We start from the raw sequence: 24873 nt of genomic DNA on the forward strand, positions 1-24873 counted from the left end.
TTTGTTTATTTATTTTTTGCATATATTTTCGATAACATTGTTAAAAGGATATTTAAGGATTTCATTTTGTTTCATTTTGGTAGCAAAATGTTGTTATTTGTGTCGTTTATTTGTTATTCACTTATCATGATTGAAATATGTTCAAATAAAGAATGATTTTTTTTTGCTAAGGATAAACAAAGAAAGTGTTAAGTTCAATTTTGCAAAGCTAGAGATTTAAAGTAAACCAATAATTGCTGAAATTTTCTTGTTAAACAAAGTAAGGATATTTATTAGAACTGTCGGATTAAATGTTAAATGCACATGTTGTTTTTATTATTTAAGAATTTGTTAGGAATAAGAAATAATGTTTAAGAAATTTAAATTTAATTGCTAAAACAAACACATATTGCTCATTTTATTCCTTTTATAAATAACAACAATTTTAAATTTTGTTTTTTTATAATTAAAATTTTCTTTATTGCACTTGTTAAAATGTCCCTGTTTTAGTTTAGTTTTGCTTTATTTAATTTATTATTTTATCTAATATAACAATTGTTCACCTGTTTTTTTTATCACAAATTTTTCAGAAATATATTTTGAAAATGTTTCTTTAAAGCTGATACCCTAACAACCTTTATAATTAAAACAAATCAAATTATTTCTTTGATTTCTTTTCTTCATGTTTAGGAGAATTATAAGCATCTGAGCTGAATTGTGAAATATTATCCATCATATCACTGTCATCTTCCAAATCCACCACATTTAAGTTAAAATTTGAGGGTATATTCTCGTAAGCAGAAGCATTTGGTGGTCTAGCATAGCCCGCTTTACGACCAGCTTTACCCATTTCCACAGCAAAGGGTGTATGTGTACTGTGTACGGGCTTAGGTCCAGTAGGTGCTAAGGGAGCTGCTTTTTTACTGTTAAAAGATTTAGCTAATTGATTTGCCGATAAAGTCAATTCAATGCCTTTTGGGTAACCCATAGACTTTGTGGGTGCTTTTTTAGCTGTTTGTATTTCTGGTAAAGTTTGGGTTCTAGTGGTTACGGATTTACTGAGATTTAAAGAAGCAGGTGAATTGACTCCATACTCTTTTATAATAGGTTTAATGTCTTTGGCTAGGGGAGGCCGGGGCGGCTGTAGAAGAAATTTATTTTTAATTTCCTCTGCTTTTAATCTTTGCTGTAATGTGGTAGATTTGTTATCTTTTAACTCTTCACTGATTTGATTTAATAGCTCCAATAAAGTAGCAGTTTTTTCATCTTCAAATTCCACCGCTATGGGAGATTCTCTGCCTGAAACCGTAGGCGGGGATTGTAAAATTAATCTGTGAATAAAAAGTATTCATTTAGTAAGTATAAAAATAAATTATTTAAAAATCTTTTCTTTAAACCAACTTTTTAGCTTCCTCTAAGGCTTTACTTAGATGCTGTAAATTCTTGACACCTTCCTTAGAGCATCTACCAATTTGTGAGTCCTTTAGGGTGCCCTGCAACACTACTGTCCATTTGTGTGCCGTGGATTGTTGTGCCACTTGCCGCGCCACTCTTTGGAATCGTTGCTTTGGTGTTTCTTTGTCTGGTCTAGAGGGATCTTTCTCCACTCGGATTTCGTTGATGTCACCTTCACCATTCACATTGCCATTAAGTTTTTCCTCGCTGACATTTTGACAGGGTGCCACCTGGAATCCTTTCATTAGCTGACGCTCCCATACCTTGGTTTTCTTGGCACGGCAGGCTAAAAGAAAAAAGGAAATTATATTTTTTTTTTAATTCACGTACAATAAATATAAAAATATCTTTCTTTAACAAAATATGTAAAAAGTACTTTTTCAAAAAAGTACCAAATGGGTAGAATTTTAAGTTTTTTAACTTTTTTTTTGTAAAAACTGTTTAAATTCAAATCTATTTAGCGTTATCTTTACAAAAATATTCTTTAATTAGAACTCAAATACTTGGGTAAAAAATGTAAAAAGTTCTTACTCTAAAAAAGTACCAAATAAGCAATTTGGTAAATGCTGGTTTATTAAACTACTTAGTAAACTGCCAGTTGATCAAAATATGTAAAATGTAATTTTTTTTGAAAAAAGTACCAAACAAGTAATTTGGTAGATTCAGGTTTAATATACTCCTTAAACAAAATGTGTAAATATAACATTTTGTAAAAAAGTACCAAAATAAAAATTTTATTAAATACATTTTTTTAGTTTAACAACAAAATTTGTAAAAAAAATTGTATACATTTGAGAAATATTGTTTTTTATAAACTTTACTTTTTACTTTTCAATTTATTGCTTGTATGACTTAGAAATGCAGGCTTTACCATAACCCGAAGGGTCTGAAAAGGTAATGCTCTATATTTGGTAGGACCAAAAGAGTTTGAAATCGGAATATCCGGCCAGACATGAAACTGTAATATTCCATCATGACATGACTCGGCCAAATGTTGCAATACCTGTGAAAAACCCTGTACCGTACTGATTCGCTTGACCAAAAACGCCCGGAATATCCAGCCAGACTGCGATATTCCATCATGACATCACTCGGCCAAATGTTGCAATACCTGTGAAAAACTATCTAGAATGAAAAGTTTGGGAAGTTTTGCCTCACCCGCTTTATAGGCCAGACCTTGCTCCATCCAACTACTATTTGGACCGAAGCAGAACGCTCTCTCTGGGATACGTATTACTTTGGAAAATAGTATCAGATATTGGTTTCATTCGTTCTTGGCCTCAAAAGGAAAGCAGTCTCTTACTTGTCAATGGACATTTTTGATAAATTTATAATCAATACCAATGATTTTTTGCAAAAGACCAGTGTCTTTATACTAAAGACAGTTGTCTTTATACTATACACAGTTGTCTTTATACTAAAGACAGTTGTCTTTATACTAAAGACAGTTGTCTTTATACTAAAGACAGTTGTCTTTATACTAAAGACAGTTGTCTTTATACTAAAGACAGTTGTCTTTATACTAAAGACAGTTGTCTTTATACTAAAGACAGTTGTCTTTATACTAAAGACAGTTGTCTTTATACTAAAGACAGTTGTCTTTATACTAAAGACAGTTGTCTTTATACTATACACAGTTGTCTTTATACTATACACAGACAATTGTCTTTATACTAAAGACAGTTGTCTTTATACTAAAGACAGTTGTCTTTATACTATACACAGTTGTCTTTATACTAAAGACAGTTGTCTTTATACTAAAGACAGTTGTCTTTATACTAAAGACAGTTGTCTTTATACTAAAGACAGTTGTCTTTATACTAAAGACAGTCTGTCTTTATACTAAAGACAGTCTGTCTTTATACTAAAGACAGTCTGTCTTTATACTAAAGACAGTCTGTCTTTATACTAAAGACAGTCTGTCTTTATACTAAAGACAGTCTGTCTTTATACTAAAGACAGTCTGTCTTTATAATAAAGACAGTTGTCTTTATACTAAAGACAGTTGTCTTTATACTAAAGACAGTTGTCTTTATACTAAAGACAAGTTGTCTTTATACTAAAGACAAGTTGTCTTTATACTAAAGACAAGTTGTCTTTATACTAAAGACAGTTGTCTTTATACTAAAGCCAGTTGTCTTTATACTAAAGACAGTTGTCTTTATACTAAAGACAAGTTGTCTTTATACTAAAGACAAGTTGTCTTTATACTAAAGACAGTTGTCTTTATAATAAAGACAGTTGTCTTTATACTAAAGACAGTTGTCTTTATACTAAAGACAAGTTGTCTTTATACTAAAGACAGTTGTCTTTATACTAAAGCCAGTTGTCTTTATACTAAAGACAGTTGTCTTTATACTAAAGCCAGTTGTCTTTATACTAAAGACAGTTGTCTTTATACTAAAGACAGTTGTCTTTATACTAAAGACAGTTGTCTTTATACTAAAGACAGTTGTCTTTATACTAAAGACAGTTGTTTTTATACTAAAGACAGTTGTCTTTATACTAAAGACAGTTGTCTTTATACTAAAGACAGTTGTCTTTATACTAAAGACAGTTGTCTTTATACTAAAGACAGTTGTCTTTATACTAAAGACAGTTGTCTTTATACTAAAGACCATTGTCTTTATACTAAAGACCATTGTCTTTATACTAAAGACTGTGTATTTATAATAAAGATTTTGTATTTATTGTAAAGTCGTTTCCTGTAATTTTTTTCATTCAAACAACTTTTGCTTGAATTTTCTGAATACTTTCTTTCATATAATTTATATTTTAATGAATATAATCTTGATGAAGGTTTATTAAAATTAAATAACCAGCTTCTAATATTACTGTTAAATATAATTATAAAGAATAAAATCTTGCTGGTTTTTATACATTTTACTATTACTTACGTTTCTCCTTTTTAGCAGCCGATGACACATCCATGCCACTGTTTTCAAATATCTCCAACATTTCATAACGCATTGTGGATATTTCACTTTTGACTTCATTGATGTCATCCTCTGTCACTGGATTATCTTCAAACTTGCGATTTTGGGCAGCAACATAGCGCCAAACCAAAGAGCGCATTATGCTGTCATAAGCATTTTCTTGTTCCTTAGCCTGACGTTTCTGTGTAAAGTCCAAAGGAATGCAGGACACATTATTTAAGATTAGAAAAAACAAAAATTATGTCAAGGGAAATAGCAAAGGAACAAATAACATCATAGCTATAGAAATACATATTTATTTTGTTATTACCTTGGAACGTTTGCGATCAATCTCTTTGCTTGACTTTCTAAACACTCTGATTAGCCACTTGACAGAAGGCAGGATGTTAAATGGTGGTGGCAAAGTGCTGGTATCCTCAAAATAGCTCATCCATAATTTGGTGCGAGCAAATTTCCATTCGGTGTCCGAATGTTGCTAAATTATAATAATAATAACAAAATGTTTTATTTATCTAACTGTTTGTTTAAGGATTTTATTTCTCAGAAAATTATATTTGTATGAATAAATCTTTAGGGATTTATTGTGTTGTTATTTTTTAGGTCATTTAATTTTCTATTGAACTTACATCAATCATGGCATACGAATTGGACATCATGGCTATTAGCAAATTCAACAAGACAATCACATTGATGACACTGTAAGAGCCAAACATAAGCAGACCCCAGAAACGTGTATAGGACTTAATGCCCGTCAATTCAAAATCATCCAAACCCACCATGCCAAAACTGGCCCAAAACAAAGACTGTGATGATTCAAAGAGACTAAAAGATGTAAAAAATAAATAAAAATGATTTAAGTTTATTTTTTAGGCCAACATTATTGTGTAGTATCATTGAACACACTTGAATTAACATTTAAATCTTTGTTGCTCCCACACAATTATCACCTCATTGCTAGTATTATTATTTGTTTTCTATTACATTCCATAACATTTCATTTCATTTACTTACTTGCCAAATCTACGCCACTTCATGCAAGAATCCGAATGACCAGCCCAATCTGCCTGGCCACCCGGCAAAATGTAGCATTTACTTTTCTCCAAATCAGCAAAATACCACAATAATTGATTTAAGCCACAGGCAAAGGCAAACAATACCAATGAGTAAATGAAAAAGAATTTCACAATATCTATAACCATGCGTCCCAATGATATTTGCAGTGGTCCCAAATGAGGATTAATCGAGAACATGTGCACCAGCTTAAGGGCCGAGAAAATATTCGCAGCGGCAAACAAGCCCTCCGCTATTAGCTGAGGATCAAAATCATTCCATTGCTCTCGAGGTACATAAGCCATTTGTGGATCTCTGGCTATCTCCGTGGCCTGCTGTATATAGGCAAAGGTTCTAAAGCATAAATAGGAACAATTAAAAAGATTCCTTTAATTATATTTTGTAAATAATACTCAACTCACCTTAAACATACGACACTGACATATAAACTATTCCTTAGAAAATCAATAAAATTCCACATATTCCTCAAGTAATTTCTTATGCCGACACTAAATATTTCCTGCACCTCTTCCCACATAAAACCAAAGAGATACAGTACCACCAGCATTTCTAGTTTGGTGGGTCCTTGGCCACGTTGACGCAATTGTTGCTCGGCTAACTGCTTTTTCATACGTTCAGAGCCCAGCATACGTATGACATCGTCATCGGCACGTTGGGAGACCAATATTAAAATGACTGGTAAGTTGTCAAGGAGGGAGAGAAAACAAAATAATAAAGCAAAAAGGATTTAATACAAATAAAAAGACAATTTTCTACATAATGAAGATACATAAACAGTGAAGTCTCTTTAAACAGAATTTTCAAAATTAAGAAGTTGTTTATTATAAAATCAAAGTTAAATCATTGAATTTTCAAGATGTTCCAAAAAAAGGACATATGAAAGGACTTACAGCTTAGTTTTTAAATATTAAATATTTATTATTTACAACTTTTAATGTTATTTTGTTTAAAAATTTAATAAAACGAAAAAAATATGGATTTTTATTTGACTTTGAAAAAAAGATATATGAAAGGACCTGTTATAATAATGAGTTATTTGAAGTTTCTTTATAGTATCTTAAAGATCATAAAATTTGGCATTCCATAAGCATTAAATTTATTAAAAATTCTAAAAAAAAGTATTTTTATTTTTACTTTTAAAAATTTACTTTACGAACTAGTTTACAAATATTGAAATTCTTCAATTTCGGAAAAAGGATATATGAAAGGACTTATTTTATAGAAGTATTATCTGAATCTTTTTCATAGTATCGGCAATTTCATGTAATTTTTTATGTCGTAAGCTTTAAATTTATTACAAATTCTGAAGAGAATGTTTATTTTTCACGATTATAATTTTCTATTTATAATTCTTTAAGTTTATTTAGAAAAAATTATGCAAAGAAAAGCTATATTGTAAGTTTTTATTAAATAAATTTAAATTTTTTAAAAAGGATATATGAAAGGACACACTTTTTGGATTCTTATAAGCAAAAATTTGATAACTGTTTTGTGGTCGTGTGTCTGATTCAGGCATTTATTAATTTATATTGACACATTTTGCTGAAAACTCTGATTAATTTAATTTAAGAAACATAATTTAACAGATTTTGTTAAATTTTCTTAAATTCGAAAAAAAGGATATATGACAGAACCAGTGTTAGAGAAGATTTCCCAAAATATTTTTGCAGTTTGTTAATGAACATTATATTTAACGTTCTTTTAGCTTACATTTTGTTCAGAAAATTTCATAAAAATTTTTCACATTAAATTTTTTCTGATTATCTATATTTTTTATTCACTTATTTTTCTAATAAATCTAGAGAAATTAATTTAACATACATCTTTTAACTGATTTTGTTAAAAAATAACCAAATTTCACAAGTTCTAAAAAAAGGATATATGACAGTATCTGATTTGGTGAAGATTTTCCAAAATATTTTTGCAGTTTCTTAATGAACATTAAATTTAACGTTCTTTTAGCTTGAATTTTGTTCAGAAATTTTCATCAAAATTTTTCACATTAAATTTTTTCTGATTATCTATATCTTTATTCACTTATTTTTCAAATAAACCTAAAGAAATTAATTTAAGATACATCTTTTAACTGATTTTGTAAAAAATAACCAAATTTCACAAGTTCAAAAAAAAGGATATATGACAGCATCTGATTTGGTTAAGATTTTCCAAAATATTTTTACAGTTTCTTAGAGAACATTAAATTTAACGTTTTTTTGGCTTACATTTTGTTCAGAAAATTTCATAAAAAATTTTCACATGTAATTTTTTCTGATTTCCTATATTTTTTATTCGCTTATTTTCCTGATATCTCCAAACAAATTAATTCAAGAAACATAGTTTAAGAGATTTGGTAAATTTTCTCTAATCTGCAAAAAAGGATATATGACAGTACCTGTTTTAATGAAGATTTTAAAAAATATTTTTGTAGTTTCTTAATGAAAATAAAATTTAACGTTCTTTTGAGCTTAAATTTTTTTCATAAAATTTCATCAAAATTTTTCACATAAAATTTTTTCTAATTTCCTATATTTTTTATTCACATATTTTTCTGATAACTCCAAACAAAATAATTTGAGAAACATTGTTTAACTGATTTCGTTAAAAATTATAAAATTTTCCCAAGTTCTTAAAAAAGGATATATGACAGTATCTGATTTAGTGAAGATTTCCAAAAATATTTTTACTTATTCTTAAAGAACATTAAATTTAACGTTCTTTTTGCTTAAAATTTGTTTAGAAAATTTCAACAAAATTAATATAATTTCAATTTAAAAATTATATATTTAAAATTTCGTATTCATATTTGGAAAGAATAATTTTTGTCGAAAACACATCTGTTTTGTACAATTTTTTGTAGTAAAAAGTAAAGTGTTCAATGACTTCACTGTATGTATTTATAGACAGAAGCAAAATGGTTCATGAATCTAAAATCCATTTTAAAGTATATAAAGGACACTATATGGTCACCATGTACAAAAATCATACTCATCATTATTGTTTTATGCAGTGCATGAGTTTTAACAATTTGAAAAGAATTCAAACACATACATGTAAAATGTTTCTATTGTTTCCCTATTTTATGACTGAATGTATGTGCATGTGTGTGTATCTGTGAGAGTGAGTTGTAGTTTGGTATGCTTCTGGTCAAGTACAAGGACATTGTTATTGTAGTTGTTGTCATCGTCGTCGTCGTAATATCCAGTTGGTATTATGGTGAATGTTTGTTTTTATATGATGGCTTAGTGGTTGTCATAAAAGTATACAAGTGTATGTGTTACAAAGAGATCGTGTATGTGTATGATATGATGAAGAACACATTCTTCCGGTTGTATTCTCTTTAGTTACGCTTTACTTAAATACAATTTCATTCTTATTTCTAAAAGCTACCACAACTATCAACACTACTCCACCACTATTACACAAGCAGAGTAATCATCATGTAACTGTGTGCATATGTATGAATGTATGGATGGATGTATTTGTGTGTAACAATTGTTGGTTTATGAGATTAGATAATGTCCACAAATGGTTTTGTGAGCAAGCCATGTATGTATGTTTAAGAAAACCGAGAAGAAAAAAAGAAAGTGAACAGAAATCTAGTAGAGTCATCATGTCATTTAAACAAATGTGAATAAACTTAAATAGTTTCTTGTTTTCGAACACATACTCTCACTCTTCAGAAAGTTCAAAGGAGCCGTAACATTCCTTATTTACAAACATACATAATTTTAAATATGATTACACAGTAAAATATATATTTTCTTTAATTTAATAACAGATTTCTTAATATCTTCCAATTTGAGTAAGTACTTACACAAAAAGAATAAATATGATGAGGCATGTATAAGAAACTTCATAAAAGGTTTACGCATTAACTGGCCAGTCTTGCAATTCGGAGCCACCATATAAATAAGACAGTAGATGGGAAATAATAAGGCTACTTTGACTATGCACAATAGTTTTTCAAATAAAGTTTTGCGGCGAAAACCAGGCAGACCTTCATACCAAATGGATGATAACAATTGTTGGATATTTGCATGGGCCACAAACTGTAATAAAAAGCGAATGATTTCTTTTTAATTTTAGGCCATGAGTTATAACAACCTTTTTCTGTTTATAGTTGATGGCTTGTGTTAATCTATTCAAGGACATTCTATCTCCTGGTTGATATGTGGACATATCAGGATCATAATTTAAAATAATGGCCAACTCATTTGAGGTTCTAGTTTGATCTAGTAAATCAACGGCAAACTTTTGGCATTGTCTTCTGAGGTCCACATATTCTGATTTGCATTCCTAGAAAAAGATATAAAGAAAATTAAAGAAACAATAAATTTTAAAAATAATCATAATAATAATAATAATCTTTATACTAAAGACAGTTGTCTTTCTACTAAAGACAGTTGTCTTTATACTAAAGACAGTTGTCTTTATACTAAAGACAGTTGTCTTTATACTAAAGACAGTTGTCTTTATACTAAAGACAGTTGTCTTTATACTAAAGACAGTTGTCTTTATACTAAAGACAGTTGTCTTTATACTAAAGACAGTTGTCTTTATACTAAAGACAGTTGTCTTTATACTAAAGACAGTTGTCTTTATACTAAAGACAGTTGTCTTTATACTAAAGACAGTTGTCTTTATACTAAAGACAGTTGTCTTTATACTAAAGACAGTTGTCTTTATACTAAAGACAGTTGTCTTTATACTAAAGACAGTTGTCTTTATACTAAAGACAGTTGTCTTTATACTAAAGACAGTTGTCTTTATACTAAAGACAGTTGTCTTTATACTAAAGACAGTTGTCTTTATACTAAAGACAGTTGTCTTTATACTAAAGACAGTTGTCTTTATACTAAAGCCAGTTGTCTTTATACTAAAGCCAGTTGTCTTTATACTAAAGCCAGTTGTCTTTATACTAAAGCCAGTTGTCTTTATACTAAAGCCAGTTGTCTTTATACTAAAGCCAGTTGTCTTTATACTAAAGACAGTTGTCTTTATACTAAAGACAGTTGTCTTTATACTAAAGACAGTTGTCTTTATACTAAAGACAGTTGTCTATACTAAAGTCTTTAGTATAAAGACAGTGCTGCCTTTAGTATAAAATCTTTGTTGAATTTAGTATTAAGGCTCTGTTAGCGGTTTCTTTTTAGTTTTATTAAACTAGCAACTATTCTTTTTTTTGGTTTCTGCAATTAATTTATTTACCTGTTCCGTTAAGGCCAAATTTCTTAGCTCCCACGACAATTGAAATGCTGTTAAGATGGGATCATGTGATGTCTGGCATATTAGAGAAGGACTAGATAAAGCCCTATAGATGTTAATGCGAGACAAGGAATGACGTAGAGAATCTTCAGAAGACATACGAACACACTCTTCACAGCCACATCTATAAGTGGAGATAAAATTTATTCAAAATAAATTTTAATTTGAAAATATGTTCTGTGAAAAAATTAAAAATATTAGGATTCAAAATTGTTTCCACTGAGCAGATTCTGCTGATTTTTAAAACAACTGCTTAAATTCCTATTTTTCAGCTTCGTATTTTTAACATAAGCGTTTTTGACACAGTCGGACCAACACATCAAGCAAACGAATCGTCTAATATATTTAACAAATGTATAATAAAGCTGGTGTAGGGTGTTCAAAATATGTATCTACATTTCAGTATCCCCCTTAATTCAATATTCAATAACTCACTATCACAGAAATTGAAATTAATCTCTAATGTTTTTAATATTTCCAAACAAAATGTTATAAATTATCCTACAAGACGTATGATGAATTTACAATTCACTACCAACACTCATACGTACCAAGGGTATCTTCAACAAAAGATATTTTTTTTTAAATTTTTGCAAATTTTCCTAATATTTTGTGATAAGCTATTGTTTTAAAACAAAAATGAACACATTTTCCTCTTACTATCACACTAATAAGTATATTTTCACAGTCACTTATTTGCACCGAAGGTTTCCCTAATATAAAATGCACAATTTTATTCAAAGCATACTTTTAGGTGAGTGTTTTTTATTTTTTTATTTTTTTTGATTTTTTTCTTTTTAATACATACATGTTACAACCAACAGCTTACCTTATGTCATGTGGCACTGGTACAGCAGCTCCTCTGTCTAATAGAATTTTTAAAATTTCAAAATTGTTTTTATGTGCTGCCAGAATTAAAGGTGTTATATCCGGTGGAAACATAGCTGTATTAATTTCAACTTTTTGCCAACTCTACAGAGAGTAAAGAACACACAAAAAGTAAGAAAACATAAGAAAATTAAAAAAAAAAACAGAACAAAAATTTAGTAACAGTCTACAGATAAAAAATTTCGCACGGATGCATGATTAAGTTAATTTTTGTTAGCATATTTTTTTTATTTGTTTCTTTCTTTTAATATAGTTTTTTGCACTAAAAACCCTGAATATTTTTCATTTTCAGTTTAATTTTTCATATTTTCGTTATTTTTGTTTTTCACTTATTTCAGTGTCTTGTTTTTTTCATTACGGGGTTATCCACATGAAAAATGAAGTCAAGGACATGTGTTGACTTGACAAAGTTTAAATGCCAGTGGATAAAAAGTGTATGTTCTCTAGCCGAAATACTTTTAAAATGTTAGAGATGAAAACGACAACAAATGTGGTACATTAAGTGCCTAATCAAGCAAACATTTATATGACACAGACGATTATACAAAAAAAAAACACACACACATTTTTATAAAACAGTATAACAAAGACAAATACTGTGTTTTGTGTTTAAAAGATACACACACATTTAAATTATGATTTAGTGACTCGGTTGTTTTTTTGTTTGCCACAAATGTGTATAATTTTTTCTTATTTTGTTTTTTTTTTGTCATTCGCTTCGTTATTACCTTTAATACCTTGAGGTATAATTTTAAAAACCTAAATTGAAAATTTGCTACATTTTTTTGCATTTAGCTTAAAGTCATAAAAAGGTTGATTATTATTTTTAAAATCAAGTCGGTGGTTGGGGGTGACCTACTTATTCGCTTAAAATTATTTGCCTACTTATTGAAAGACAAACAGGAAGTTGATTTCTTGACTTAATTCCTTGATATGCTTATTTTTAGCTTAATGTACTGCATAGATAAGGGTAGGGTGGATTTGTCAATGCATTTGTAACACATGGGTTAGAAGTTAAGATTATGATGACAGTAAATCATATTTCAAGTGGGTTAAGAATACATTTTTTTTAAGGAATATCTATGGTTTAATTTTTTATAAAAAAAATGGTTTTGTGTAAAAATTACATAAAAAACGCAGCATTTACACAAAAACGTTGTTTTACACAGAAACGTTGTTTTACACAAAAACGTTGTTTTACACAAAAACGTTATTTTACACAAAAACTTTGTTTTACACAAAAACGTTGTTTTACACAAAAACGTTGTTTTACACAAAAACGTTGTTTTACACAAAAACGTTGTTTTACACAAAAACGTTGTTTTACACAAAAACGTTGTTTTACACAAAAACGTTGTTTTACACAAAAACGTTGTTTTACACAAAAACGTTGTTTTACACAAAAACGTTGTTTTACAAAAAAACTTTGTTTTACACAAAAACTTTGTTTTACACAAAAACGTTGTTTTACACAAAAACGTTATTTTACACAAAAACTTTGTTTACACAAAAACGTTGTTTTACACAAAAACGTTGTTTTACACAAAAACGTTGTTTTACACAAAAACGTTGTTTTACACAAAAACGTTGTTTTACACAAAAACGTTATTTTACACAAAATGGTAGTTTTTCTACAAAATGTAGTTTTTTTAAACAAAAACTTAGTTTTTTAACAACAACTTAGTTTTTTAACAAAAACTCAGATTTTACACAAAAACTCAGATTTTACATAAAAACTCTGTTCTTACACAGAAAGTAGTTTTTACAAAAAAAAAGTAGTTTTTACATAATAACTTAGTTTTTAAACAAAAACGTAGTTTTTACACAAAAATGTAGTTTTTATAAAAAAAACGTAGTTTTTACACAAAGACGTAGTTTTTACACAAAGACGTATTTTTTACTCAAAAACGTAGTTTTTCTACAAAATGTAGTTTTTTTGAACAAAAACTTAGTTTTTTAACAAAAACGTAGTTTTTACACAAAAACGTAGTTTTTACACAAAAACGTATTTTTTACACAAAAACGTAGTTTTTACACAAAAACGTAGTTTTTACACAAAAACGTAGTTTTTACACAAAAACGCAGTTTTTACACAAAAACGTAGTTTTTACACAGTTTTTACTAAAAAACTCAATTTTTACACAAAAACTCAGTTTTTATTCAAAAACTAAATTTTTACACAAAAACTCAGTTTTTACACAAAAACTCAGTTTAACACAAAAACGTAGTTTTTACCAAAAAATCCATTTTTTACACAGAAACATAGTTTTTACACAAAAATACAGTTTTCACATAAAAACTTAGTTTTTACACAAATTTACACAATAACGTAATTTTACAAAAAAACGTAATTTTTACACAGAAACTTAGTTTTTACATAAAAACTTAGTTTTTACACAGAAACTAAGTTTTTACACAGAAACTTAGTTTTTACACAGAAACTTAGTTTTTACACAAAAACTCAGATTTTACACTAAAACCCATTTCACACAAAAACATAGTTTTTATGAAAAAAATTTCATTTCCATATGAAAATATCAAATTCTGCTATGGTGATGACAACAAGGCTACATTACATGCTAAAAGGCGCTTTAAAGCCTACCTTACCAAATCTAATATCTTTTCTTTGTTTAAAAGAAAAAATAAAGCAAAATAGAAAAAAACTTTATTTCATCTCATTTCCTAATGAAAACGTGTCTAATGACTGATTTTTATTTCAAGATTATTTTAATTCAATACGTACTCAAGGAAACCTTACCACACATGTTTTGCTTTACAAATACACACACTACCACTTAAAATAAATCTCATTTCAACACCACTTACATAAAGTTCTCCTTCCTTGTAGATGAGTTCCTCATGCTCCAGCAACAACTCAACAGCTTCAACAAATTCCGCATTGATGGCATGAAGTAGAGCATCATTGGTCTCGACACCCATTATAACCAGCAGCTCAACCATTTCTAAGTTTTCATTATCGATGGCTAGAGTTAAGGCACGTCTGCCCAGCGGATCCATGCAATTGATGTTGATGTGATGTTTTCGGTGGGCTTTTTGTAGGATTCTAAAAAGTTGTTTAGAAAATAGAAAAAAAAATTCTAGAATAAAACTTATTCAGCCAAAACCATTATTAAATTTAAAAAATTTAACTTTTATTAAGAGAAAAATTACATATTTTTTAATTACATGGCCAGCCTTAAGGGTTTTCTCTACCAAAACAAGTTTCAATAAAAAAAACATCCTTGTAAAATTTTCTTTGCTGAAGTAGCATTTCTTTAAACTGAAAATCATACAAATTTAAAAGGTAATCAATACTTTATGATGCCTTATATACCAACAAAAAAACACATTTGTTTAAGTTTCACTAGCAATTCTTTTACTTCAACTTGCAAACATTTATTGAGACCTAAAATGAAAATCATTAAAAAAGTTTTCAAACCAAGCAACACCAAAATGTTGGGAAAAAAACCTACAGAAATTTACTTGCTAATAAAACTGTTTGAAGAATTTCACAAAGTTTGTTTTAAAGTACAAAAAGAATCAATAGAGAAAATAAGTGAAAAAGGAAGTAAAATGAAATTTTTATTAAGCATTGAACAGCCGGTAAATATGTTTGAGAAGTAAACATTTACATATACATACAGAGCACAGTGGTTAGATTCAGTTAGAGTTTTTTTCATTTGTTTTTTTACAGATCACACGCGAGTGTCATTTAATTTGTATTTAGTATTATTTGAAAGTTCGTAATGTAAAGACTCACATCGTAACAATTCGAAAGATATTGGTAGCATTGCTGAAAATAGTGATTGATATTTGAACTTTCCGAATGGACCACCTATATTCGCGACCAAAATTTAAATGAAATTAAGATTCTGAAATCCAATTTTATTTGAAGTGTTTTATTTAAAAATAAAACAAAATCCTGAATTAATCTATGAAATGAATTTAAAAGGAAATATGACTGGCGCACAGTGGTATAAGAAAAAAAGAGGGAAATAAATCTGTAACTTCTAAACCCTTACTCGGATTTGAATAAAATTTCACATGCGCAAAGGGAAAGTTCTGTCGTATTTAAGTTTTGAATCTGGACCTCATGAGCCAAGCAGGAGCTGTGCAAGGGGTCCCCAAATTAGGACACCACGTGTATGGTCAATTTTAAAAATGATCCTATTTCTTCGTTTGTGTTCCGATTTCAAAAAACTTACATATATACACAGAAAAATCTATATTTCAATTCAAACATTTATACCATATTGAACTGGTTTCAATTATTTCATAATTAAATCAAGTATTCATTTGCTCAAAAACAAAATTTCTTGATATTTTCTATTTAATTTTGAGTTTTGAATTTGATTATTTTGACAATTGAATATACAATTTTCGTTATTTGTTTGTTGTGAATATTTTTATAAAAATAAAATTTTTGTAGAAAAATAATTTAAATTTTTTTAACATAAATTTTTTTTGGAATATTTAAAAAAAAGTTGAATTTTTTTAAATTTAAAAAAAATTGGTTTGAAAAAAAAAATAAATTTTTTATGGTTGATTTTTTAAGGAAAAAATTTTGATATTTTTTTAAAAAACTTACATACACAGAAAAAATTATATTTCAATTCAAACATTTATCCCATATTGAACTGGTTTCAATTATTTCATAATTAAATCAAGTATTCATTTGCTCAAAAACAAAATTTCTTGATATTTTCTATTGAATTTTGAGTTTTGAATTCGATTATTTTGACAATTGAATATACAATTTTCGTTATTGGTTGAATTTTAAATACAAAAATTATTGAATACATAATTTTCGTAATTGAAAACACAAAAAATAACAAAAATGTGTTTTCAATTACGAAAATTATCTATTCAATAACTTTTGTATTTGAAATTCAATCAATAACGAAAATTGTATATTCAATTGTCAAAATAATCGAATTCAAAACTCAAAATTCAATAGAAAATATCAAGAAATTTTGTTTTTGAGCAAATGAATACTTGATTTAATTATGAAATAATTGAAACCAGTTCAATTTTTTACAGGAAACATTCACCACAAATTTTTTACTAAAAAAAAATCAACACCATTTTTTTTAAAATTCCTAAAAAAAATTCAACACATATTTTTATACCCTACACCACCTTAGTGGGGAGGGTATAATGCGTTTGTGCAGATGTTTGTAACGTCCAAAAATATTAGTCTAACACCCTCCTTAAAGTATATCGATCGACTTAGAATCACTTTCTGAGTCGATTAAACGATGTCCGTCCGTCTGGCTGGCTGTCCATGTAAACTTTGTGCGCAGAGTACAGGTCGCAATTTTGAAGGTATATCGATCACATTTGGTACATATTATTTTTTCGCCCCAAGGAATAAGCCTATAGAAACTGGCTGAAATCGGTCCATTATTTCACCTAGCCCCCATACAAATGTCCTTCCGAAATTGGAATTTATCGGTCATAAATATTTAATTTATATATGCATCTCCACTAATTCCGCTCCAAATAAGTTTTATATATACAAAATTCATGGCACAAAATTTTGTTACGATCGGTTCATAATTAGTCATAGCTCCCATATAGACCCGCTTCCGAAAATCACTTTAACGTGCATAATTCGCTTAAAAATTTTGGTATACACACAAAATTCAACATAGTAAACTTTCATATAGACTTAAATTACACGACCTAATTTCATGGTGATCGGTCCATGATTGATCATAGCTCCCTTATAAGGTCCACTTCCGAAAATCAGTCACGAATATAAATTATTGATATTTTAAATGAAAAATGTTTTTGCATATTTATTTGGTGTTGGGCTTGACTGACCATACTTTCTTAGTTGTTTTTAATATTAACACAATTTTTTTTTCTAAAAAATTTCAAAAAAATGTTTTGGAAAATTTAATAAGATTTTTTCTACAAAAAAATACAGCAGATAATTTTTCTAAAAATTCAACACCAAATTATTCTATAAAAAAAATTCTACAAACATTTTGTTCTAAAATATCAATGTTCACCACTGATTTGTTGTTGCATTTGATCACATCTTATATAATCTTTCTTCCTATAAGAAAAAAATTTGCCTCACTAGGTGTGATACTATTCTATCTATAAGAAAATTATATCTAACCTTTCTATTACATCACACTATTTTTTTTATAACAAAAATTTAAAGACACCCTCGTTCCATATTACAAATTTAGAATATTTATAAACTTTTTGTTAAATAATAAATTCCACCACACTATTTTATCTCTGAGAATATTTACCACACTTTTTTTCTATAAAAAAATTTCACCACACCCTACTTGAAAAATTTCACCACACTTTTCGTTCTACAAGAAAATGTCCACCACATTTTTTTTTCTATAAGAAAAATTTCACAACACCTTTTTTATTTAAGAAAAATTTCATAAAATCTTTTCATTTAATAGTAAAAGCCCATCACGCCTTATATTCTATAACAATTTTTCTTTAAAAAATATCCAGTTTTTTCCCACTACTTTTGTTCGCCACTGTTTAATTTTATGTATATGTATATCTTTATAACATTATTAGTTTAGATAATACACAAAACATAAACAATAATGTAAAATTTAAAACTATTGTGGTCATTTGAAACCACAAAACTTAACAACTTGGTTTTACTCTTATCCTTTGCACACAGAAGTAGCAAAACTCCAAGCCATTCAAAAATTAAAACCCAGTCCATTCTACTTTTTTGGCCACTTCAAAAGGGCAACAATAGCCACAAAAGAAAACCAAGTATGAATTTTTTGTACATAAAACACAATCATATTATAATTGTGTTTGTTTTACCTGAGTGTATCGGTAAACAGAACAAAACAAAACTCAGACACACATAAATACTACACCTGTCCTTTTAGCTGGAGCAAGAGGACATTGTTATGTTTGTATTAGAGTCTAAGTATGGCTGGTATATGTTAATACCTGTTTGTACCAAGTATAGGTGTGTTTAAATGGGTATCCTGTCATTGTAGTCCTTATAATTGTTGTCCTTTTTGAACCCTTTTTTTTGTGTAGAAAATGAAAAAGAAAAACATAAACAATGTTGTAGTTTGTTAAGTTGTGACAAACATGGTACAAATATTTGTGTATAAGTTTTTGGGGGGAGGGGGGAAGAGAAATGTGTTGAAGTATGTCTCCTTTAAATTGTTTTGGTTGGACAAGTTAAAGTTGTGGTAGTACTTATACTCCTATGCATATTTTCTATTATTATTTACTAGTTGCCTTTGTTTAGATTTTGTTCACTTTTTTTTACTTCTTCCTGGCCTTATTTTCTTTTCTGTTCTTTAGTTTTGTACACACTTAGACAGTTTGAAGTGTGTTTGCTATAAAAAAACCAACTATTGTGTTGACAAATTAAAATGTAAACTTAAAATTTCTATTTGTTTATTATATTGTTGTAGTTATTAACGCTTGTTGAGCACAAAATGTTCAATAATAAACAAAATAGCCACAAGAAAAAAATGGAAAAACTCTTTTAATTTTCTTTAATTTGGTAATAAGTAAGTGTAAGGATGTTTAGTAATGCTTTAGACTTAAATTTAAATAAACATTTAACACAATCTCTTACAATACTTCCAGTAGTGTCATAAAATTTAAAAGTTATTGCATACTTTTAGCAGTAATTATTAGCAAGTTTGCTTATGTTTGTGTTTATATTTAGTTTAATTTTGTTAATTGAACAAATAAACAGAGCTACACATAGTATGCATATGTTTAGAAATATTTGTGTAATTTTAAGTAGTTCTAGTTGGTATTTATAAAATGTGTCATTTTTACTAATTAAATGGTTTGCTGGGGGTAAATGTTGCATAAGCATAATTGCAAAAATAATTGCCTACATTTAGGAGTTATAACTAGAATGAGTATATCATGTTTATAAAGAAGAATTTTGTTGATTAGATAAACAAATTAACACAAAGTTAATTAAAGAATTTCGGCAAATTGTGAAATTTTATTAAAACTATTAGATATTCAAAATTAGTGTAACATTTTTTTTATAAACCAGCTGTTTTCAGACTCTTCATTGTACTTTTTGGTCTGACCTGCTAACATTTACATTTTAGCAAATCTTCAAACTTTTTATTTTCCATGTATCAGCTTGCATATTTTTTAAATATTAAATACTTCTCAAAATAAACCAAAAATGTGTAGAAGCAAAAGTATTTCTGTGCATTATTTAAAAGCCTACAAAACTTTATTTACTCTTGGTTAAAACAAGTAAGAGAACTATATTCGGCTGTGCCGAATCTTATATACCCTTCAAAAATTATACTTAAAAATATTTTTTTTTTATTAGGCAAAAAAAATTATTTTTTTTTAATTGTTTTTCAAATTTTTTTCAAAATTTTAAAAAAAATTTTTTTTTGCAAAAAGAATTTATTACAATAAAATTTTTTTGGTGAAAATAAAATTCGGGTTAAAAAATATTTTTCCCGATTTTGATCTATTGTAGGTTTACCTAACATAGAAATTCATAAAAAAGCATGTTGCCTACATAATAACATTTTTATGAATGTAAATAACAGTGCTAGTTAAATTCTCAGCGAGTTGTTAAGTTTTCCCTAATTTATTTGACACGTAAAAAACATAAGGTAGACATGTTATATATCAATGGATAGAGAATTTTGTCTTCTTTTCAAAAATGTATATAACTTTTGACGATTTAAAAATCCATGGAATACTTTTTTGAAAAATATGACAAAAAATGCTTTTTATTGAATTTTGCATAGATACAAATTTTTCAAATTGAAATAAAATTTTTATTTATGAATATTTTTTAATGAAGTTTCACAGTTATGTAGATTTTTCTATTTCAAATGGAAAAATAAAAACAAATTTTGAAATTTGTAATCAAGTATCCCGCAATTCCCAAAAAAATCTTGAAAAATCCCAAAAATGGGATTTTTTCGTTTTTTAGCTATAATATCCACACCAGGGGCGGGGTTATGGGAACCCTTTACAAAATAATTAAGAACTTATTGGGCCATCTAAAATAGGTTACTATATTTTAATATCGAGTATGCGATTTGAGAATTTTTGCCCTAAATTTGAATTTTACATAAAAAATGGGCATTTTTTGAATGGACCTGATCCCGTCGGTATCAAAAATTATAAATGTTTTTTTCATTTAAAATATTTGGCGTAAAGTTAGCTTTTCAAAATGTATAAATTCATTATACATCCTTTTAGAAATTTTTTAGATAACTTAAAAAGAATAAAAGTACTTTTTTCCGAAAAATTTTCGAAAAATCGCTTTTTTTAATTTTTTTAAATTCAAATGCATGTAACTTTGGACTCAGTCATGATTTTTAAACAGTTCTTTCTTTATTTGATATATAGATCTATTGTTAATCCTATAAAAGAAAAATGGATAAAATCGGAGAATATTTGGAACCGCGGTCACCAAAACACTGGTGTAGGGTGGGTAAATTAAATTTTCAAATGCGAATATCTCCTAAGCTATAAGAGATAATTTATAGCTACGACGAGGTTCTGTAGTGCTCGACGAGGAGTTTCTGTATGTGTAATTTTTTTTTTTAAATCGGAACACAAACGAAGAAATAGGATAATTTTAAAAATTGAACATACCCGAGGTGTCCTACTTTGGGAACCCGTGGTCCCGCTCCTGGTGGGGTCATGAGGTCCAAATTCAAAACTTAAACTCGACTGGACTTCCTCTTTGCGCGTGTGAAATTTTATTCAAATAGGCGTAAGTGTTTAGAAGTTACAGATTTATTTCCCTCCTTTTTTATTCTCATACCACTGTGCAGCGTTGAACTTTTTATCCATCCATGGTGATTTGGCAACAACAAACTGAATACATGACAGTCAATTCGACAGATATAACTTAACAATATGGTCAATATCAACTTTCAAAGTTAGGAAGTCCCTATTGAAAGACCCTTTAGTTAAAAATGTCTCATAATTTGCTTTATAATCAAATTTTTATTGAACAGATTTTGCACAATTTCAATACCAAATATCTTAGAAGAATGGTGAATGCTTTTAAATATAAATCGTTTCTTTTGAAGTTGCGCTTTGGGCGAGAGCCCAAATATATTATAACCTAATAAGAGCTGCTGAATATTTCTAAAGGTCGGATTATATTGTCACACAAGTAATATGATCAGTAAAAATTTTGTGTAGAAGAGTACGAATGGAATAGTTTTAACGTATTTTGTAATGTAACCTTTTGAGGGAAATTAAAGATCACAATTTTATGAAATTATTCATTAAACAAGCTAGTTCTATTATATCAGGGAGGCATTTCTATGTAACCATACTAAAAGGCTCTAACAGCTGTAATCATCTTATTTACACATTACCGATCGTGTAAGCTAAAAACAACAGGCAGTTGTCTGCCTCACATTTCCTGGCAAACTGAGGAAATTTTATTTTCTCTTCTTAAATCCAGCCTAAATGTTACTTACATAATGATAAACTTATATAAACCCTTATACAACAAAAGTGAAAAAAACCAAATAGACAACAATCTTGTTTCTATAAAAACTATTTCTTAAAATTCTACACCTACAGTGATACATTAATGCATGTATAAATGTGCTTTTATAATTTTACTTTTTTTGTACTAAAAATAAAGAAAAGTTTTTCAGCACTTGTTAAAAGCTTTTTCAAATTGCCTACTTCTAGGTAAAAAAAATCAAAAAAAAGAAAACACCTACATGAGTAAATAGCTGAAAACAAAAACAACATAGGTATTTAAGAAAAGATTCACATGATTGGCATACTTTTAGGCAGCTAGTATATTACTTTAACTATGAGCACTGTTAAACAGAATATTTTCTTTTTGTTAAATAAAACGTTAAAACATTTTTCTTTCGTTATGTTATGTTAATTTAATTTTATTTTGTGAGTTTTTTTCAATCATTTTTAAAAATCATCACATAAATTCATTTTTCAAAAGTTTTTCTTGCTGCCATTTTCTTTCTCTTTTTTTTATTTAAATTAATTGAAAATTTATTAAAAATACATGTTCCTCCCTGAAATGTATGTAATACATGTTCTTTTTAGCTGTATAAAGAAAAAGTCTACATATAACAAATATTGAAATTCTCCCCTCCCTGAGCTGCTGGTATTTTTGAGATGAAAAGATAAATTACTTTCTCATACATATAAACACCTCTTCAGCAGTAAGAAAGAAAAAAAACTGTTAAAGAAAAACAACTACAACATAAATGTGCATAAACAAAATATAACAACAACAGCATCATAAGAATATAATATGCCAAATTCTAAAAGAAAAAAATATACAATAAACTAAACATGCCTTTATATATTGCTGGGTATAGAACACTGAGAAATATCAACTGACAATGGGGGAGTTTGCAGGAGAATTAAAAATAAATTTTATATTTTCGAACGAATATTTTTATTAATAAAGTTTTAAATCTTTTTTAATTAAACTTATTTCAATAAAAATTTGGAAATTTTTATTCAATAAAATTAATTTCTTATTTCCAAATGAATAATTTTATTGATAAATTCGTTTTCAATAAATATATCTCAATCTGAAGTATTTTCTAATGAAACTTTTTTCAATAAAATGTTAAAATTTTTTTTAAAAAAAATGTTAAATGCTATCTTTTTCATTAAAATATAACTTAATATCTTAATTTCAAATAAAAACTCATCAATTATTTTGCTTTTACTACACTATTTTAATGCTCTAGCTATTAATCATAAACTGCATATTTATTTCTGTACTATCGCCCACTGTGCAACTTCACATATTTGTTTGCAGGCGTAAAAAATTGGAAGAAATAATTACACCATTAAGGGGGAGTTCTATAGAATAAATATTAAATAAATTGCCTCAATTTGCAATGACAAGTTTTTAAATAAATCCTGTAGCATCATTATCTTAAATTTCTCATGACCTCAAACGTTTTTTCAAGATTTTAGAAGAAAATAAATTCAAAGAAAAGAAAATTGAAGCGAAAAAAATTATTAAAAACAAATTTGGTGGAAAATATTTTTTTTTGGTAAAAAATAAATTTTGGAAAAACATATTTTTTTTATAAAAAATTGTTGTTAAGAAATATATTGTTACGAAATTGTACTTGAATTCAAATATAGCGATTTTAACGGCTGATTTAAAGTTGCATAAGCTTTGAAACAGCAGTGCCTCTCAAACTGTAACATATCTGTGGGCATTATTAACATTGAATAAAAGCTTTGAGTTGATCATTGATCGTAGGTATGGCAACGCGAATTCGAATATACGAGCTTTGACAGTTAAAGAACATTGTTGAAAGTTTACAAGAGATGGCGTGTGTGTTCGAAAGCTCTAGAATATACGAGCTTTGATAGCTAAAAAACAATCTAGAGTGCAGATGGCAGTGTTATAAATAGTGGCAGAGGTTGCAGTCGTGAGTGAGTTTTATCAGAACCGCTATTCGAATAAACATCAACTTAGTACCTTAAAGTGTGCGGTATTTTTCAAGTGAATTCGTGTGCATTATAAAGCACGTTTGTATTTCTGCGAATTTATAAACGTGTATAAAAAAACTGAGTGACTATTTAATTCTGTTGTTGTACATTTTAAATAAATAAAGAGTTGTTACAATTTTTAAACTACTACACAGAAAAAATTATATTTCAAATCAAACATTTATCCCTTATTGAACTGGTTTCAATTATTTCATAATTAAATCAAGTATTCATTTGCTCAAAAACAAAATTTCTTGATATTTTCTATTGAATTTTGAGTTTCGAATTTGATTATTTTGACAATTGAATATACAATTTTTGTTATTTTTTGTGTTTCAATTACGAAAATTATCTATTCAATAATTTTTGTATTTGAAATTCAACCAATAACGAAAATTGTATATTCAATTGTCAAAATAATCAAATTCGAAACTCAAAATTCAATAGAAAATATCAAGAAATTTTGTATCTTATTTTCAAACATTAATTAGAAAAAATTTGCACTTGAAATTTGTCATTAGAAAAAAATAATAAGTAGAATATAAGGAAGGCTCTTTTCTAGCTTGTTGAAATATCAATGATTGTCGGTCTTTCCGGTGCGTAGAATAGGCTATCGTGGGTTGCTTTTCCCAAACGGAATTAAAAATATTCACAAAAATCCAAAAAAATTTAGTTTTTTTTTAAATTTCCAAAAAAGCAGATAAAATTTGGTGATCTAACTTTGAGAATGTTCCTTGTAAAGAAAAACTGAAAATAAAAATCTTATGAAATTTCTAAAATTTATTTTAATACATAGTAA

At 27.9% G+C, this 24873-nt stretch overlaps 1 protein-coding gene across 1 annotated transcript in view; it reads right to left on the reverse strand.

Moving 5' to 3' along the window:
• Nucleotides 1-637: 637 nt before the first annotated feature.
• Nucleotides 638-24873, reverse strand: part of trpl (transient receptor potential-like) — a 40379-nt gene continuing 16143 nt past the window's right edge. Inside the window, exons 3-14 of the mRNA XM_065510882.1 lie at nucleotides 14421-14658; nucleotides 11536-11678; nucleotides 10650-10830; nucleotides 9546-9737; nucleotides 9256-9490; nucleotides 5843-6116; nucleotides 5382-5774; nucleotides 4997-5192; nucleotides 4681-4845; nucleotides 4332-4551; nucleotides 1381-1720; nucleotides 638-1310 (exon numbers count right to left, since the gene is read on the reverse strand). Of these exons, the coding sequence (XP_065366954.1) occupies nucleotides 638-1310; nucleotides 1381-1720; nucleotides 4332-4551; nucleotides 4681-4845; nucleotides 4997-5192; nucleotides 5382-5774; nucleotides 5843-6116; nucleotides 9256-9490; nucleotides 9546-9737; nucleotides 10650-10830; nucleotides 11536-11678; nucleotides 14421-14658 (3250 nt within the window). The remainder of the gene's footprint in view (nucleotides 1311-1380; nucleotides 1721-4331; nucleotides 4552-4680; nucleotides 4846-4996; nucleotides 5193-5381; nucleotides 5775-5842; nucleotides 6117-9255; nucleotides 9491-9545; nucleotides 9738-10649; nucleotides 10831-11535; nucleotides 11679-14420; nucleotides 14659-24873) is intronic.

The sequence above is a fragment of the Calliphora vicina genome, chromosome 5 (assembly GCF_958450345.1).
Source record: "Calliphora vicina chromosome 5, idCalVici1.1, whole genome shotgun sequence".
Classification (NCBI taxonomy): Eukaryota; Metazoa; Arthropoda; class Insecta; order Diptera; family Calliphoridae; genus Calliphora; species Calliphora vicina.